General features: G+C 39.9%; 1 protein-coding gene and 1 long non-coding RNA gene across 4 annotated transcripts in view; one reads left to right on the forward strand and one right to left on the reverse strand.

Moving 5' to 3' along the window:
- Positions 1-3,000: 3,000 nt before the first annotated feature.
- LOC109860055 (putative nuclease HARBI1) lies at positions 3,001-5,501 on the reverse strand. Of its 3 annotated transcripts, none has more exons than XM_020438904.1 (5): positions 4,673-5,501; positions 4,076-4,367; positions 3,713-3,941; positions 3,510-3,633; positions 3,001-3,401 (listed from the first exon to the last, which is right to left on the reverse strand). In XM_020438904.1, the coding sequence occupies exons 2-5, from the start codon at positions 4,093-4,095 to the stop codon at positions 3,016-3,018; spliced, it is 759 nt and encodes a 252-aa protein (XP_020294493.1). In that variant the 5' UTR covers positions 4,096-4,367; positions 4,673-5,501; the 3' UTR covers positions 3,001-3,015. The 3 variants fall into 3 exon arrangements, with proteins under 3 accessions (XP_020294493.1, XP_020294492.1, XP_020294491.1); XM_020438903.1 differs by having other exon boundaries at positions 3,713-3,988; positions 4,677-5,497; XM_020438902.1 differs by having other exon boundaries at positions 3,713-3,988; positions 4,673-5,497.
- Positions 5,502-6,147: 646 nt separating this feature from the next.
- Positions 6,148-16,961, forward strand: part of LOC109860056 — a 61,052-nt gene continuing 50,238 nt past the window's right edge. Inside the window, exon 1 of the long non-coding RNA XR_002250774.1 lies at positions 6,148-6,218. This is a non-coding gene — a long non-coding RNA (uncharacterized LOC109860056). The remainder of the gene's footprint in view (positions 6,219-16,961) is intronic.

Below are 16,961 nucleotides of genomic sequence, written 5' to 3' on the forward strand. Positions count from 1 at the left end.
TCCGGACGGATCTAGACAACACATTTCTATCTGATCCGATTTCCAGGGAAGAGTACCAATCGGTTATTTCTACTCTAAAAATTAAGTCAGCGCCTGGCCCTGACATGTTGTCAAATAATATAATCTCTCACTTTCCGGAGACTTTACACTCCTTGCTTCTTCGTATCTTAAATCGCATGTTTTCCTCTCAAACCTACCCTTTACAATGGCACAAATACTTTGTCATTTTCATACCTAAACCGGGTAAACGGGGAGCATACCGACCAATATCCCTAGCTAACAACATATTAAAAGTTTTAGAAAAAATAATATGTAGACGCATGGAATGGTGGGTTGAGAACTGTGGCCTGATTCCTTCGTATCAGTTTGGATTTCGCCGTAGGTTATCGTGTACCGATAACATTTCTGTCTTAGTTTCGCATATTAAATTAGCCAACAACTCCCGTCAAGTCACGGGCGCCGTGTTCCTTGATATCGAAAGAGCGTTTGACAATGTCATTCCTTCTACTCTCCTAGAAATTCTGCGAAAACTCCAATTTACTGACCGAGTGATCTCTTTCGTTTCCACAGTAATATCCCACCGGTCGTTGTCGGGCTATGTGGCTGGCCGTCCCTTTCAATCTCGAAACACTACACGAGGGTTATCCCAAGGCTCCGTCCTAAGCCCACTTCTGTTCAATTTATATATGTCATTTCTCGACTCGTGCCTTCCACTTCCGGTAAAAATTCTAATGTACGCAGATGACATTGTCATTTACTGCTCCCACCCTTCTATCGCAAACATAGCACGTCAACTTAATGTGGCCCTAGCAAACCTTCATGCTCATCTCAATGATCTAGGTTTGCGTTTGTCCCCGGAGAAATCTTCAGTTACTTTTTTCTCTCTGAACCACCTCCGCAATATGAGATGGCTCGTTCACCGGAATAACATTAGAATCTCTCTAAATAATGTCAACATTCCCATCACTTGGAAGGTCAGATTTTTGGGAGTCGTCTTAGACTACGCTCTTAACTGGAAGGCTCATATTACGGAAATTAGGAAACGTGTTCTCCTACGTGTCAATATACTGAAGGCTATTTCCGGTATACGATGGGGTGCCCACCCGAGTATTCTGATAACAGCCTATAAGGGTCTGGTGCGGTCAGTCTTAGATTGGGGATGTCAGGTTCTTTCTCCTTTGAAGGAACGCGAAGGACTTGTCCTTGACAGACTTCAGTACGTATGCGTCCGGCTGTCCTGCGGCCTGATGCGTACAACCCCAACAAACGTTCTCTTAGACGTAATAAACGAACAACCACTTCAGTGCCGACGAGAGTATCTAACTCGCAAATACATTCTTAAATCTGCAGCCAGAGCTAACCACCCTCTTCGGTCAATCTTTACGTCGATGGGCCCGCAATGGGTCCCCCTGTGTGAGAGCAACAGGTTTAATCTGTTTGACCTGGCTTGCCAACTTACTCGGGAGATGACAGAGGTGGAACCTTACGTCCTGCCTGGGGCATTGCCCTTCATGTATTCCACTCGCTTCTTTCGCTGCAATGTAAACACTGAAGTTGGGACCGCAGCTAGTACTAAGGACGACCTACAAGAATTTTTCCAAAAAGAGATAGCGACATTTCACATCAATCATGTCCTCTATACAGACGGATCGAGGAGAACAGGACCCAATCCTGATGATCCCTCTGACTCCAGTGTAGGCTTTTCCGTTGTTTCGGAATCACTGCGTATTTACAAATCTTACCGCATCCACAACTTGTCAACTATTTTTGACGCCGAGGCTGAGGGAATCCTCTATGCCGTTAACTGTATACAATCCCAACATCTTCCAGCTTGTGCAATTGCTACCGACTCTCTCAGCGTGCTGAGTTGCTTCGAATCAGCAGACCCGCATGGTCTATAGCAATAATATATAGAATTAAACAGACCGTCCGAACATTGTTATTAGAACACATAACATTTCTGTGGGTCCCGGGCCACAAAGGCATCCTGGGGAATGAAATTGCGGATGAATATGCAAAACGAGCTCTGTCTGAACCTGAACCGGGGTCTGAACAAAAATGCCCGGTCCGCTCCTTTTTCCCCTCTTTAAAACTACGCTCACTTTTGGCAGCGCGACGTCTCCTCCTGGAGGAGGCTCGCCATAAAGGCAGCCGGTATTTTACCTTCAAAAAAGCGGTCCTAGACCACCCGTGGTGGGTAAAAACCAAACACAAGTTATCACGTGAACTTATCACTTTTGTAACGCGCCTCCGAACCTTCCATACCAAAGTTGGCGCACATTTATTTGAGAAAAATATACTAGACTCCCCGCTATGCCAGTGTGGCCTAGCGGAACAGGATGTCGACCACCTATTTTTCNATTGCCCTTCACAACAAGGGACATCGGACAAGCTTCTAATAGACTTATTCCACTGCGGCTTCAGTCCGCCTATTAGCATTGCGGACGTTGCCTTTTCAGATAACATACGAGCAATGCATGTACTGTTATACTTCGCAAAATCCAGTAATATCACCCTTTAATAAGACACCAGTTGTCCATTCCATATCAATCCTTCATAATTAGAACACCCATGCGTGCAGTATATAATTTACGAAAGCCTTACTCCAATATAACACACAACATACATCTAAACTCCAATCACAAATCTTTCAAATACGGAGCAATTTAGCCAGCGAGTGGCGTATGGACTAACCCTCAGGATCCAAGAGCCATAAGTGCACCAAGACCAAGACCAAGAGATTATAGACTTTTGGTCAACTAAACCATTTTTGCGTCAAACCAAACCAGTGATATATAAAACTGTTAATTATTTTTGCTTTGTTATTTATGTTAAAAATAATTATTTTATTTTATATGTATAACAAATAAATAAATATTTTAAATATGTATTTTAATATGTATACTTTTTAATAAATGATTAATGTGTTTGACAAATAAAAAGTACAAATTGCAATAATACATTTTTATTTCTTTAATCATTGTACAATATTTTACAAATATTTTTATAAAATAATTATCTTAAATAAAAGTGTCGAATAATAAAGCGCAATCGATAATCCAACCCATTTATATTACGAGGAGGATCAAGATCTAAATATATTGCATTCTCTTGTTCTACTTCTTCAACTAAAATATTATTATTTGGGCAATTGATGTGGATATGCAAGTTCCACAGAACAGCTGTAGCACAAATGATAGCAATTGAAGTATTTAACTTGGTTAAAAGACCTCTTTTTAAACAAGAAAATTTGTTTTTCCATCGACCAAATGTCCTTTCTATAACATTCCTTGTTTTTTTATGACTTTTGTTATAATTACATTCTGCCTGATTAAGTGGTCGCAAAACAGGTGTAAGTAAATATGAGTGACAACTATAGCCATTATCACCTAAAAGCAGACCTACAAAATAACAAAAATCAAGTACTAATTGCATTCGTATTTTACATATCTTCAAATTTTACTTTTTCTCAAAACGTTCTTGTCTCATATTTATATTTATATATTTACCTTTTATCCTATTCTCCATAAAAAACAGTTTCAAGGCACTGCGATCAAAGCAAGTGCTGTCATGAGTGCTTCCCGGGTGTCGAACATCGATATACAAAATTTCTCCTCTTGGTTCTACAGCAGCCTAAACAGATACAAATACAAATATAATGCACAATAATATTTTTCATTGCAATTAAAATATTGTAATTGTATATAATTACCAAAATATTTAAAGAAAATGAGCCTTTTCTACTGCGAAAGATTTCTCCAATTTCTTTGGCAGGATTCGCAATTTTGATCAAAGTTCCGTCAATGCAAGCAGCAACGTTTGGAAATTCAGCTATTTCATAAAATTTTTTGATATTGTTTCGTTGACCCTCCAGAGTTTTAGGAAAGTGTACATATTCATGAAGTTTTTCTGCAAATGCTATCGACACTGCTTTAATACATCTGCATACAGTGGATTGCGAAAAGCCTCTTAAGTCACCCGTAACAATCTGATATTTATAATTTTATTGAAAATCATTTTAAATCTCAGTAAAATTTAATTAATGCTTGTTTTAATAATTAAATATCTTAATTACTTGATAGTTGCCAGTTGCATAAAATCGAAGAGTCATAAGAAGTTGCAAAACAGGTGATACTGGTAAACCTCTGTTACTATTTTTTGCCAAGTTATCTTTAATAATTGGCAATAAATAATCAATAATTGCTTCTTTACTAAATTTTTAAAACGTTTTTTAAATGCTTCTTCATAGAAGAATTCAAAAGGATTTGAGTAATCCCGAATGTAACGCTTAGGTATTCTTATATTTGCAACCTCTGCCATATCCATAAATTCCAAAAACTCTTCTAAATCTTCCATGGTAATTTAACCTGTAACAAATTTAAAAACAATAATTTAAATTCTTATTGAATAATTTTTGTAGTCATTACTGCTATTAATGTTAAAAATGGTCAATTTCAATATACTGATTCCACTATTACTTACATAAGTACTATAAAAAAATAAAGAAATAGTTGACATACATAAAATATTCAATTAAGTACTAGTTTTAATAAAAATAATAAGTTTGCAAAGATAAGTTTGTATTGCTTTTTCAATATTAAAGGATTAACATTATTACAGTTAGTTACTTATTCTTATATAAAGTTTAATATGATATAAAACTTATACTTACTTACTGATAATAATTTTTGCTGATCGAGTAACTTTTTTCAAATTTTTAAAAAAAAATTTTTTTCTTTTACACTCTTGCTTTTAATTTCTTGTTAAACAAGTAAAATAAAGACGAGATTAGGTTAGATTAACTCATGTCTTTCTCTCTTGTAATAATACGCTTGTTATAGTACACTTTATGACCACAAACTACCAAATTACAAGATAACCTATTCACATTGAAATTTAAGGTTGGAGATTCGAGATCTGAGAACTGAGATTTGAGATTGGAGACGAGATCTAAGATTTGAGAAGCGACTATGAATTCGGGCCAGAAACTCTTATGGCCATGGCCGCTCTCAGGCTTCTCTCTGTTATCATACAGGTCAAATTATCATCGAGTTTGTGCCGCGTCATATTTGTTTTCGAAATCTTCCCGAAGATAGTAGTAGCATATACTATACATTTCACGTCGCGCACCTATTTAAGTCTGCTTTTAGATTGTGTTTCAAAAACTTTACTGTCAGTTTTGTAAGTCTATAAAATATGTAACTTTTGAAAATCAGAAACTTTCAGTGCTTAACCACTTGCGGTGCAAAGAAATTTACGGTTGCGCGTGCCAGAACAGTCGAGTGCAAATCATTTCGGGGCGCGTTCAGGCAGCGTTCAGGGGGTTCCAGAAGAGAATATAAAGACGCATGATATCAACTGATGATAAAATTACATATGTATGAATACTAATCTTATTTATTAATAAATAAATGCGTCACAGTTGACGTGACACGTACGTCATTTTCTTTTCTGCAACAATCGCCTGACGACGTGTGTAACACGTCGCTGGCGTTCCGGTAACAGAAGCATCTCGACGTGCGTGGCACGTCTTTCTACCGCAAGTGGTTAAACAACGTTGAACATCAGACTGCATTCTGGACTATGTACATATGTAGTAGTGGTTTTTTGGTCAATGGTCGTGATGCGCGCGACGTTTAAATTTCATCGGTGATCGTCGTCGCTTCTCCCCCGCCACTTGTCTCACGTGGTCATGCCGCGGCGCCCGAAGAGGGGAGTGGGGGGAGTGTTTGGCTGCGCGTTTGTTTAGTTGCGCGCTGACAGCGGTCGCGGTCGAACGGTGTCTAATGTGTATGAATTTACCGCAGACGTTCACACTACCGGCATTCATTGCTAATCGCTAACGAAGCTTGCGGTTTTTCACTTTGCGTCACGTTACGTCGCACGCGGAATCTCACGTTGCCGGGAGTGCGTATCTCTTGTCAATTTGTCCCGTCTCGTGTAATCGTTCGTATAATACCGTCGTCGTGGCTTTAGCTGTTCTTTTTTCTGTCACTCTTCAACTTCTCTTTCCTGCTCTCCTCCTCTTCGTCCACGCTGTCGCACGTGTGTCTTGTTGTGTCGCGAATTGTTTGACCGTCCATTTTCACACCTTGTGACCGCCTCATCATCAATCGTCACGCCATATCCACGCAACGCAACATGTCCACGCTGAACGGGTGATGGCAAAGCGCAGAGGATGTCACGCCGCAAGCAGAGCAATCCTAAGCCGCTAAAACGTGAGTCTCCGAAAGTTTGTGCTTTTTTCCTTTTTCCGGCTTTTTTTCGGACGTGTGTACGTTTTCTTCGTGCTTTTCTCGACACGTGTTGATACATACGTTCTCTCTCACTATGTACGTCGAGAACAGGAAGTTCGTGTGCTTTGTTAGCACGTTTTTTTTTTGGTAAAATATTTTGTTCCCGCTATGTTTAATGTCGCTAATTTGAATTTGTTGAGTGTGATGCTGGCTCGTGAAGTTAGTCACGGATAGACGTTTTTAGACCGAGATTTGCGAAACTGAATATATCAGACGTTTTTATCTTGCTAGATCTAGAGATTTTGAATCAATCACTTCATTTCTGTATAGTTTGTACATTATGACCGTAAAATCGGTGAATTCAGAATACATTCTCGTAGATTCTACAGTCATGATGTTCTGTACATTTCGTAACAAGAAACGATCAATTATACGTTTAAAAAAATTAATGTTAATGATAGCGATTAATTAGCCAAATTAACCAACGCGATTACTTAATTATTCGCGCGTTCTCTGTTTGGTCGCTCGATGTATATGCAAGTTTATTTTAAAAAAACTATTGAATTGCATCGCGCTCTTGGCGCGAAGGCTCTGTAAAGGAGAGTTTTAAACATACTGGCGCGAGTTTTGAAATCGCAGAACACTGAAGTCGAAAAAATTGAACATTGAATTCAAAAAAATTATTGCGAATTATTTTAAATAATTATGAAACGATAGCGACAATTAGATAAGAGTAAGCAACGGTTAAAGCAAATACTGCAAATTAACTTTGCAATTTGAGAGATAGTTATCAGCTTACACATAAAATATTGATACAAGAAATTTCAGATTTTTTTGACAAAGTAATATGATTATTTGTCTAAAATAACATATACTTTTTGTCTACAAATTATACATGAAATTTGAAATATATTATCACATTAAAAAAATTTTTACTTTTGAAATTAATCTACAAAATCTGTTTCTCTCTCTCTTTCTCTCTATCGACAGAAGCTATTCCTGCAAGAATTAAAATCAACGATCGAATAAATTAATTCGTGACGCTCGAAGAAGAACGAGTTTCTCACAACGATTCTGTCTGTTTATCTGTCGCAGTCGTGAAAGTTGAAAAGAAATTAGAAAGACGAGAAAATAATTTCGAAATAGCAAACAATAGAATTCTCAAAGACAAAAATATACAATTGTAAGTTAAAAGTGAAAATTACTTTATAATAACGCTTTTAGATTAATCTTAATATATGTTCTTTTCGACTCATATTTAAAACATGATAACCGCGGCGGCAAAAATATTAAGTCTGTTAATATTCGGTCAAACTGTTTTTTTTTCTCAATAAATATTTCAAACTTTGGAAAATATACGTGTAAATTGTTATCACTCATAAATGATGTAAACGTGATAAATAGTATTTTAAAATAATTTTGTTTTTAAAAGGATATCATTACAACGAAGAAACACTCGCCGGGATAAATAATAAAATATTACACGAGTTTCAAAAAGAAGTTTGACATTATAAGATCGTAAAAATAAAATATTCATAAGATGAAAAAAAAACAGGTAAAGATATCATGATCGATGATATGTCTGTAGAGAAATAATCGATTGTAGCATTCTAAACTCCGGTTACTTTCTTTGTGTGCTGTCGTACAAGCATTGCACGAACAATATCGCACTTTTGATAACGTGAGCGACGTCCGTCAGCTGATCTTTTGATTCTAAGGATACGTGTCTCACTCGTGTTTCAGATAGAGACACTTAGGCTGGCGTTATTGGTACGAATGGTAACACGCTCTCGACGAGTGACTGCTTTTATCGTGATCGCACAGATTTTGCATGTACACTAATAATTCGTTTTTTTTTGTTTTATCGAGATTTAGAAATCATTTATTTCCTATTATATAAAAATTCATATCAGATAGTATATCTTAATTACTCTTTTCTCTTATCTGTAAGCCAATCGGTTTATCAGTGACATTTAGTTTTGTTTAAATTTCGTTTAAGTCATGATTTGAGAAATGTCGCTACACAATATTTGAGCAGAAGACACTCCGAAACGTACGTGTACAAATGTCTTTTTGGTCAAGTACCATGATTGATCGATTATACATATGTGTGTGTAGGTGTAAAGAGAGAGGTGTGTGTGTGTGTGTGCGCGTGTGTGTAATGTACTTGGATGTGTAAAAAGATTTACGAACGAGAAGTCAAGTTCCCGCGATATAAGTTCCTCGCTTTTCTGTGAATCGTCTTCTTTGAACGATATTTGCGAAACGATCGAGGCCAGACGAGATCCCGGGTCCAGATCCAGTGTCTGGATCCTTTTCGTCGCCCCCTTCGCCCTTGTCGCGGCGGGGCATGCGATCTCGCGATCACGTGGCTCTGATCACGAAAGTTGGAACCCACTTTCACGTCGCGGCGACTCGTCGAGCCAGGTCCCTCCTCTTCTTCTATCTCCTGTTTTCTCACACTCTCTCTCTCTCTCTCTCTCTCTCTCTCTCTCTCTTGTTATCTTTCTTCTATCCCTTCTCTGTGTAGATCGTTTTGCGAATTCACTGATTGATTTTTAAAAAACCAATCGTTTTTACCGCATTTAACTGTCGTTAGATTTCTTTGGAAGTCTGAATAATTTTTCAAATAATGATTTTTTTATACTTTGCGAAAATCCTGTTGATTTTGTTTCGACGAGAACAAACGTTTCCTTCTTGGATTGGAGCGGGAAAATTGTACGTTTGCGATGTATATACACGTTCGGGGCCTTCTCATGGGACAGCGGCATTAATGATCGCGTAATTATTGCGAGATGCCGGCTCGTGCGCGTGACTGCTAATTGAGAGCGTAATTGAGTTAATAACGCCGTGTTAAAATAACGGACCCGTCCGTCTCCCATCCCGCTCTTTTCTTTCACCCGCCAACACTACGTTTTTCCTTCTTTCGTAACGTCACCGTCGCGCTGATCGTCATTTTACTCGCATATTTCACGGACACCTGCAATAAATTCATAAAAAGTCTGTGTGTATGTGTGTGTCACGCGTCAAATATCTAATCAGTTTTGTATATATAGTATATCGTCATCGGATGGATATATATATATATATATATATCCATCTTTTCTTGAAAATTTATTCATATTAAATTCTTCTTCATTTTTTTCCATTTTGCTCTGCTTTTATATGTTTTTATACGATCACTTTTCTATTTAAATTCCCATCAACTGTAAGAAAACAAAACAAAACACTTACATCATTGCTTCGAAAAAAAACGATCGTTAGAGATTAAGAATCCGAGAAATATTCTATTCGTCTCTCGCTATTCGGTTTTCGCATTACGACACACATCCGCACACTTCTTCGCCTAACTTTTGTGCCGTATAGAAGCGATTCTGTAAGAGCCGGCGGCACTTTTATAACATGTCTCGATACTTTTTGCCGTGCATTGCACATGTGACGGCGATAACGATCGCCATCCGTGACTCTCGAAGCGGCACGACGGCTTTTCTCTTTCTCTCTCTCTCGCACGTTTCTCTCGGTGTGTTTCGGCCTTTTACAGTAAATTCCGATGTCGCGTTCGTTCGGCCTCTCGGAGGTCGATGGCGGTCCAGCGAGCGGTAAAAAACCGCGCATTTCGGTCGCGGGAGCGAAAAGCACACTAAGCGCGATAAAGTCCCTCTGACGTCGTCAATATTTTGTAGTCACCCGGTGCTCTCTTATCTCGTATCGCACGACAGGCTGCGGTTGCGACAACACGGTGCCTCCTCCGCGATCGCACGCGTATCTTTTTCTCTCTCTCTTTTTTCATCAGCTTATAAATACATAGTATCGCTTTATACAACCGCGGCGGCGATCAGTCGCAAATTTGATCATCCTCGTTCGATTGAAAAAACACTCGTGCGCAAATTTGATCGCGCTCGCTCTGTCGCAAGCGATTCGCTACGATCCGGCTGCTCATCACAGCTACTCTTTCCATATTTTCATTTCACTCTCAATAAAATTGTTCGCATTTTTCTTATTTTCTATCGAGAAACAAAAAACAAGAGAAACAAGTGATTTTGTTTCTAATCAGGAAATCAGATTCAATTGTGTAATCTACCAGCTGGTAGATTACGCGATACGGTAGACTCGACATTAATATCTGTTCTTTCAAGCGCCCGTTTCCTATTGCGCTGTAACAATCGCGTCAAGATTTTCCTTGCTGGTTTCCTTATCGCGCTATTAGCGCGGCGAAAATCCTTCCCCCCCTCCCTCCTCTCTTATTCTATCTTACGCTGACATACATTTCACAATTTCGAAACGAAGCGCGCTCCGAACACCTAAAGGGGAGTTGCCCAAGTATTATGTGGGAGGAGGGAAGCCCCCGCGTGTGTGTGTGTCTCTTTCTCTCTCCGATCGAGTATCACACCGGTGATCGACGATGCGAAGCGGGATAAAAGAGGAGGCGCTCCGTGGGGGTCTCAGCGTCGACCCCCGGCCGTGCGCAAGCGTCAAATTAATAAGCGATGATTTTATAAAATGCTTTATTGAATCGTGTTCGCCGTAAAGAATATCTCCCATCGCCGAGCTCGTCATCGATCGCGTAAAGCGACGGTTCTCATCGCAAACTCTTCGTCGGAATCTTGCGACGGATGTAGAAAAGTTCGAACGGTCGGATATTAATTTCCGTTTTGGTTTCTTTGTTAAAATTTTTTATTGTATAATTACATTTGCTGTAATATAAATTTGTTGTAAATTAATTTGTTTTTTCGTATGTTGAATAAACGACATTTGAAGGAGGCAGGAAACGAGACTCGAAATGAATGTTTTTATCGAAGCGAAAGACAATCTGAGAAACACTGGGCTCGAAAGAGGCGCGTCTCTTCTTTTCTTCCGCGCCGTTGTTGTTGCTGTTGTTATTTGCTGGTATATCATTGCTAATATGACGAGCCGGCCGCGCCTCTCCACGATGTGATATTCCTCTCTAGTAAGTTCTCGCATATCATCGCGTGGCAAGATCGTCTCCGATAGCGACACCTCCGGAGTCTTTTAACATTCCGTTAATCGAACACTCTCTCTCTTCGATCGTACGATCTCGCCTGGTTTGCCTTCTCCCGTTCTCTTCCGCTCTCCCATGAGCGAGAGATGTAACGCGAGCCCTCGTACCCGGTTGATAAATACGATGCTCGAACACGCTGATGCATTACCGCGGATGTTGGGGTCTCGTGTGATCAGGTTAGGCCGAGTTAGTGATGTGTCTTGTATTTGTCGGGCAAAAGTGTGATATCGCGGAGCTTTAAATGTTTGTTAGTAAAAATTTGTCAGCGCTTACAATTCGACTCGATAATAAAATCCCACAGTGTACACAGAAAACCTCAAACCCTTGTTGAGAAATCAACAAACGCCGAAGAATTAAAAATATTTAAAAGCTCTATACAAAAAGAGTTTTCAAACAATAAATGTATCTAATTAAGAGTTTTGTCTTAGAATAAAATTATTACATCTCTCCCCTTTTTTATCTGTGTGTTTTCAACAAAATGTTCGAAAGAAGAAATATCGGCCACCTCGACTCGCAGCGGAACAGACAGGTTATGGATGTAAAAGACGCGTTTACACGCGTGTAAGAGGCTCCTCCTCCGTCTATAAGCCCTTAGTCGGAGCTAACACCGCGAAAGGGCGGGAGGGGCTTGCGCGCGGAAAAGGAGCGCAAGAAGAAGAAGGGACATAAGGCGGGAGGAGAAGAAAACGACTCTCGCGCGCGGACACCATTCCGGCGAGATGCCGGGGCCGTGTTGTAACAGGCCAGAGTGACACCACAATGCGGTGTAGCAATTTGTAGGCTCACCCTTTCTTCCCCCTCCTGATAACTCTCCCTCCTTGCCTCTTTCTCTCTCTCTCTCTCTTTCTCGCTTTCTCTATCGTTCCCCTTTTCGCTTCAGCTACCCGACTGTATTTATAAGGCAAGCTTCGATATCGGTTCCGCGCTCGCTGAAGGAAGAACGAGTTGCATCCAGCGAGAGCGACTACAGGTGAGGACGCAGACAACGGTGACAAGGGGAAAGAGGAAGAACGGAGGAGATGCTGGAGAGGACCGAAGGAAGAAAGGCTAACTAGGCGAGATCAGCGGCGCGATAGTTGTCTCTCTGTCTCCGGCGCGTTTCTTCGCGAAGAGAGGAAGAATCTCGGGGAGAAGAAAAAAGAAAAGAGAAGACATAGCCGGTGAAAGGAAACGAGGAAAGATGTCTGTAGAGGGGGAGAAGGAGGGGTTTCATACGTTTACGCGGAATAAGAGACTTGGACAAGAAACAAAAGGAGATAAGCGTTGCTGATAATCGTCTCTCGTCAGATTAGCTTCTAATAAAAGAAGAACATCACACTGTTTTTGCGTAAATCGTTCCCACGTTTAAAAAAAATCAATAACTGTTTGTTTCTTTTTTTTTGTTTTCATCTTCTTTTCGCGTTCATTTTTCTTGCACATTTGTTGTGCTGGCGCTCGTTGTGCTTGCCGGATCGATCGACGCCGATAAGAGAAAAGACAGGGGAAAGAAACGCGGAATTTGCGATTTGTTCTTTTTTGGACGTGTGTGTGTGTGTGTGTGTGTGTGTGTGTGTGTGTGTGTGNTGTGTGTGTGTGTGTGCGTGCGTGCGTGCGTGCGTGCGTGCGTGCGTGCGTGCTTGTGTGCGTGCGTGCGTGCTTGTGTGTGTGTGTGTGTGTGCGTGTGCGTGTGCGTGTGCGTGTGCGTGTGCGTGTGTGTGTGTGTGTGTGTGTATTTCACTCGCTGCAGCAATAGCACGTAAAAGTATTTTGACATCGCAACTTTTCGTGGATCGGCTCCGTGACATCCGCTAATCAATATCACGATACCTCTTAAGTCCCGATTCCGATTAGCGCGTCTCTCTCTCTCTCTCTTTTTTTATCGTTCTCCCGGAACGAGATTATCCACGCGCTTAACAATTATTCGCGCGCGTCACAGATCGACCGATCGTGACACTCGCTGCGAGCTGAAATCTACGCTATCATCTAGGTATCAGCTCATTACGCTAATATTCAGCTCGCGGCATGCAGCGCGACGATACTGATAATCGCGATCGTGTCTTTTTACGCTACGTGTCTCCGAGCCGCACACGTGTACCGCGGCCGTTTTTAGTCGCATCCGCCGTTGTTGCTTGCTGACTTCTCGTGCATCGCGTGCGCGACCGGTACAAACCGATCGATCGCTGATCTTCGCGAGAAATCGCAAAGAGAAATCCCGTTCGAATGTAAAACTTCGGTTTGCGCAAAAGTAAAAGTCTCTCGCGTCACATCTCTTTTGCGCGAGTTACGCGCATTAACGCTTTTATTGACTTGATGTTGAAATTTGATTATTGTTTCATCCTTTGCAATTTTCTTATGATTTTTTTTTTTTTTTTTTATTATTGAAATGAAAGATCACAGTTTAGTTTAGCTTTGTCGAGCTTGAAAATTTATATTATTGATTTTTACGTCAATGTAAGAAAATTTCTTATGTGAATCGTTTTACTCTTGACGTCAGCGCGATTTTTGTGTGGAAAAAAAACAAAAAACAAAACAGTCGTAAAGTTTTTATCAACTCGATGTCTGGCATCATAACGAATTTATATCTTTTCCTTTTTGTTGTTTAAATACACTTTACATCTCCGTTATCTAAAGGAACTTTCCGAGAATAGAATAAGTCCGCGCTTCTTGATCCAATCTCTCTCTTTCTTCTTTCTTTTTTCTCCCCGCCTCCTGTCCTGTTAACGTTGGTTTTTAGGGATTCCGATATCATGCAGATTACCACGGAGCGTCTGCTTTTTCTCAAATCTCGAGATAAAGAGAAGAAGCAGACGCGGTGGTTGCCCTCTTGTACTCTTTCGATTTCGACAGCGCGATACGCGCTATTCCACTTTCTTACCTGTCGATTATCTTTTTCATCGATCGAAGACGATTCGACGATTAATAACATATTTAATAATATAAGTAACGAGAGTACAATTATCTGCTACAATCTATAATTTTTCGGTTAGGAAAGCCAGATAATCCAAAGCGCTTTGATATTCGGAAAAGTTCGCATGTTTTGAATAGGTTTTACACTTGTTCTCGCGATAATATACTTCTAATTTATTTTAAATACTTCGAGCAAATTATTTACAATCAGCAACAGATTATTTATTTAATATTATCCGAAAAACTTTACGACACAATACTGGTTTAGTCATAGAGAGAAAAGCGTAAAAAACCGGACGTGAAAAGAGATAGATATTAAAAAAACAAACTTTTACGAAACGCTTAATTTCATTCACTGTTTTTGGGGCTTTCTAAGGAGAAATGTGTATTGAATTTAGTTGCCACTTTTGCAAAAAAAACACGATAATTTGAAGCATGGATTTGGCACAAGTAGCCTTGGAGATTCTCGAGATATTTATCACGAGCGCATTAGTGTTACAATGTACGAGAGTTGATGCAAATGTAACCTTTGTTGTACTGTCTGCGCAAGGTATGCAAAGTTATTCGCGTTAGATTGTCGCGTACTGATAAATAAATAGATTTAAACAATCGTGAACACACTCGCTCAGACAACGCGAACAACGCAATTTTTCGCATTCTATGAAAATGACATTCGCAAATGTAATAAATTGTAAATTCGGTACGCACGTAGAAAAATGAGAAGAAATAAAATAAATTATATAAATAAAACATTTGCATCAAATTTTCGCGTAGTTTTGTGAATTGTAAAATCTCTTTTTGCAAATAATTCCTTTTTGTTTTTTAACGATAACGTATCAAAACTGAGATCTGTTGAAAAACGCAGCGTGCTAACTCGCGCGTCGTGAAATTCCTAACGTATAGACATTCCTGCGTAAGAATCGTCGAGACGGGGTTTTTTTTTTCAGGTTCCTACCATTTTGCGGTATCGATATGACGATCGTTGTAGCTTGTGTCTCGATCAGGATGCTGCGCTCCTTCTCTCTCTTCTCTCTTTCTGTTCCGTCACCTCCATTTCTCTCCCGCGAGTAGCGCGTCGGCATATCTCGAGTGCCCCTTTTCTCCTCAATCATCGGGCTTATCCCGAGACCTCTTCAGATAAGAGTGGCGCCTCGGTCATTTCGAGGCGATGCCCGGTATATACACACCAATGCCGGTACCACAGAACGATTACGATAGCGTCGAAATTAAGCACGAACTCTCGATGGCAATTAAAGCTTCCCACGTTGTCGGTCTCGTCTCGAGAAAAGTGCGTCACTCTCCGATTTAATCGCTCGCGCGTAACAACATGATGACGATCGTCCGCTCTTTCTCTCTCCCTCTTTCTCTCTCTCTTTCTCTCTCTCAAAAATCGGTAATTCGCGATTTTTACGGAAAATTGGACAAGAGATGACGTATGTGAGAAGAAGAGATATGAAACATTTGTAAGCAATCGGTACAACTAAAGATAACAATATGATATAACACTTGAATAGAGCTAAACCGCGAGAGAAGCAGCACACGAGACTCAAAGACATCGGTTTTTATTACTTCGGAAGTCACTGAGCGAGGAGGAATGAGTGGTTTACACGTTGTTGAAGGTGTTTATCGAGCAAATACGAGCGGGCAATTAGGTGTCTTCGGCGCGCCCGCGGGGTTTGTTTGTCCAACTAAACAAGATATTACACGAACAAGTTGCATTCTCTGCGACATGGTAGAAAGAGACAGAAAAACAGAGAAGAAGATGGGATTATAGCGTTTCTCTACGTGGTGTTCTAAAATCCGCAATGAGTGTCCTTCTAAAAGGCTTCTAATAAAGCCTTTTAAGATTCAATCTTCTTCGAAAACGTAGTTATATCTCACGCAAATATATCACGCACAATAGACGGTGATATAAGTTTGTTTCAATATCGCGACGCTAGAGCGTAAATCATCGATAAGGATTATTAGCAAGGCAAATCCGAGCGACTTAGCATTTTTAATGAAAACTTAACACTAATAATATATATCCGATATATATGTAAGCAGAACCACTATTGTTTGTATTTATTTTATGTGAAAACTAATTTGTTCTTAAAAAATCATTTGTCTGTACATTAACGAAAAATCGGTTTATTAAAACTTAACCAATTTATTTATATCGAAATTAAGTCCCTTCGTAACCAGACCTTAAAACTGACAAGTTGGCCACAGACCGGGGTCTGTGAAAAATCCACGCGACTTTTAGAAATCGAATATCTCCGCAAAAAATTAATATTTTTTAATTTTTTTTTGAAAGTTCGAACGATTATGCGTCGATAAAAAAACAAATTGAAAAATTCACCAGTAGTTTCGAAAATATAAGCGTTTCAAAAGACCTAGTTTTTTTTTAGAAACGCTGATGCGCAATTTTTTGAGTAGGTCTGGGAGACCCACGTCTGCACTTAAAGAGTTAACATATTAATATGTAATATATAGAGATATGTATGTAGATATGTTGTGTTAGATAGTTTTTATTCCTTTAAAAATAATTTTGCTTTTTTGACAAAATGCGTGCGATACGAAAAAACGCGAGGACGTATTGCTGCCGGAGACGTTTTTGCAAAACGTGTTTCAGCCACGATCGATCGACAGTTTATCTCGCTGTAATCGCCGCGGCGACATCGCGAAGCACTTTTCTGAGGACACGCTGATAAGCGTGGGAGGACTGGTTTCGCGGATAAGACCTTGAGACGATTCTCTCACTCACTCACTCACTCACTCACTCACTCACTCTCTCTCTCTCTCTCTCTCTCTCTCTCTCTCTCTCTCTCTCTCTCTCT

The sequence above is a fragment of the Pseudomyrmex gracilis genome, unplaced genomic scaffold, assembly GCF_002006095.1.
Source record: "Pseudomyrmex gracilis isolate BER0280 unplaced genomic scaffold, ASM200609v1 scaffold_321, whole genome shotgun sequence".
Taxonomy (NCBI): domain Eukaryota; kingdom Metazoa; phylum Arthropoda; class Insecta; order Hymenoptera; family Formicidae; genus Pseudomyrmex; species Pseudomyrmex gracilis.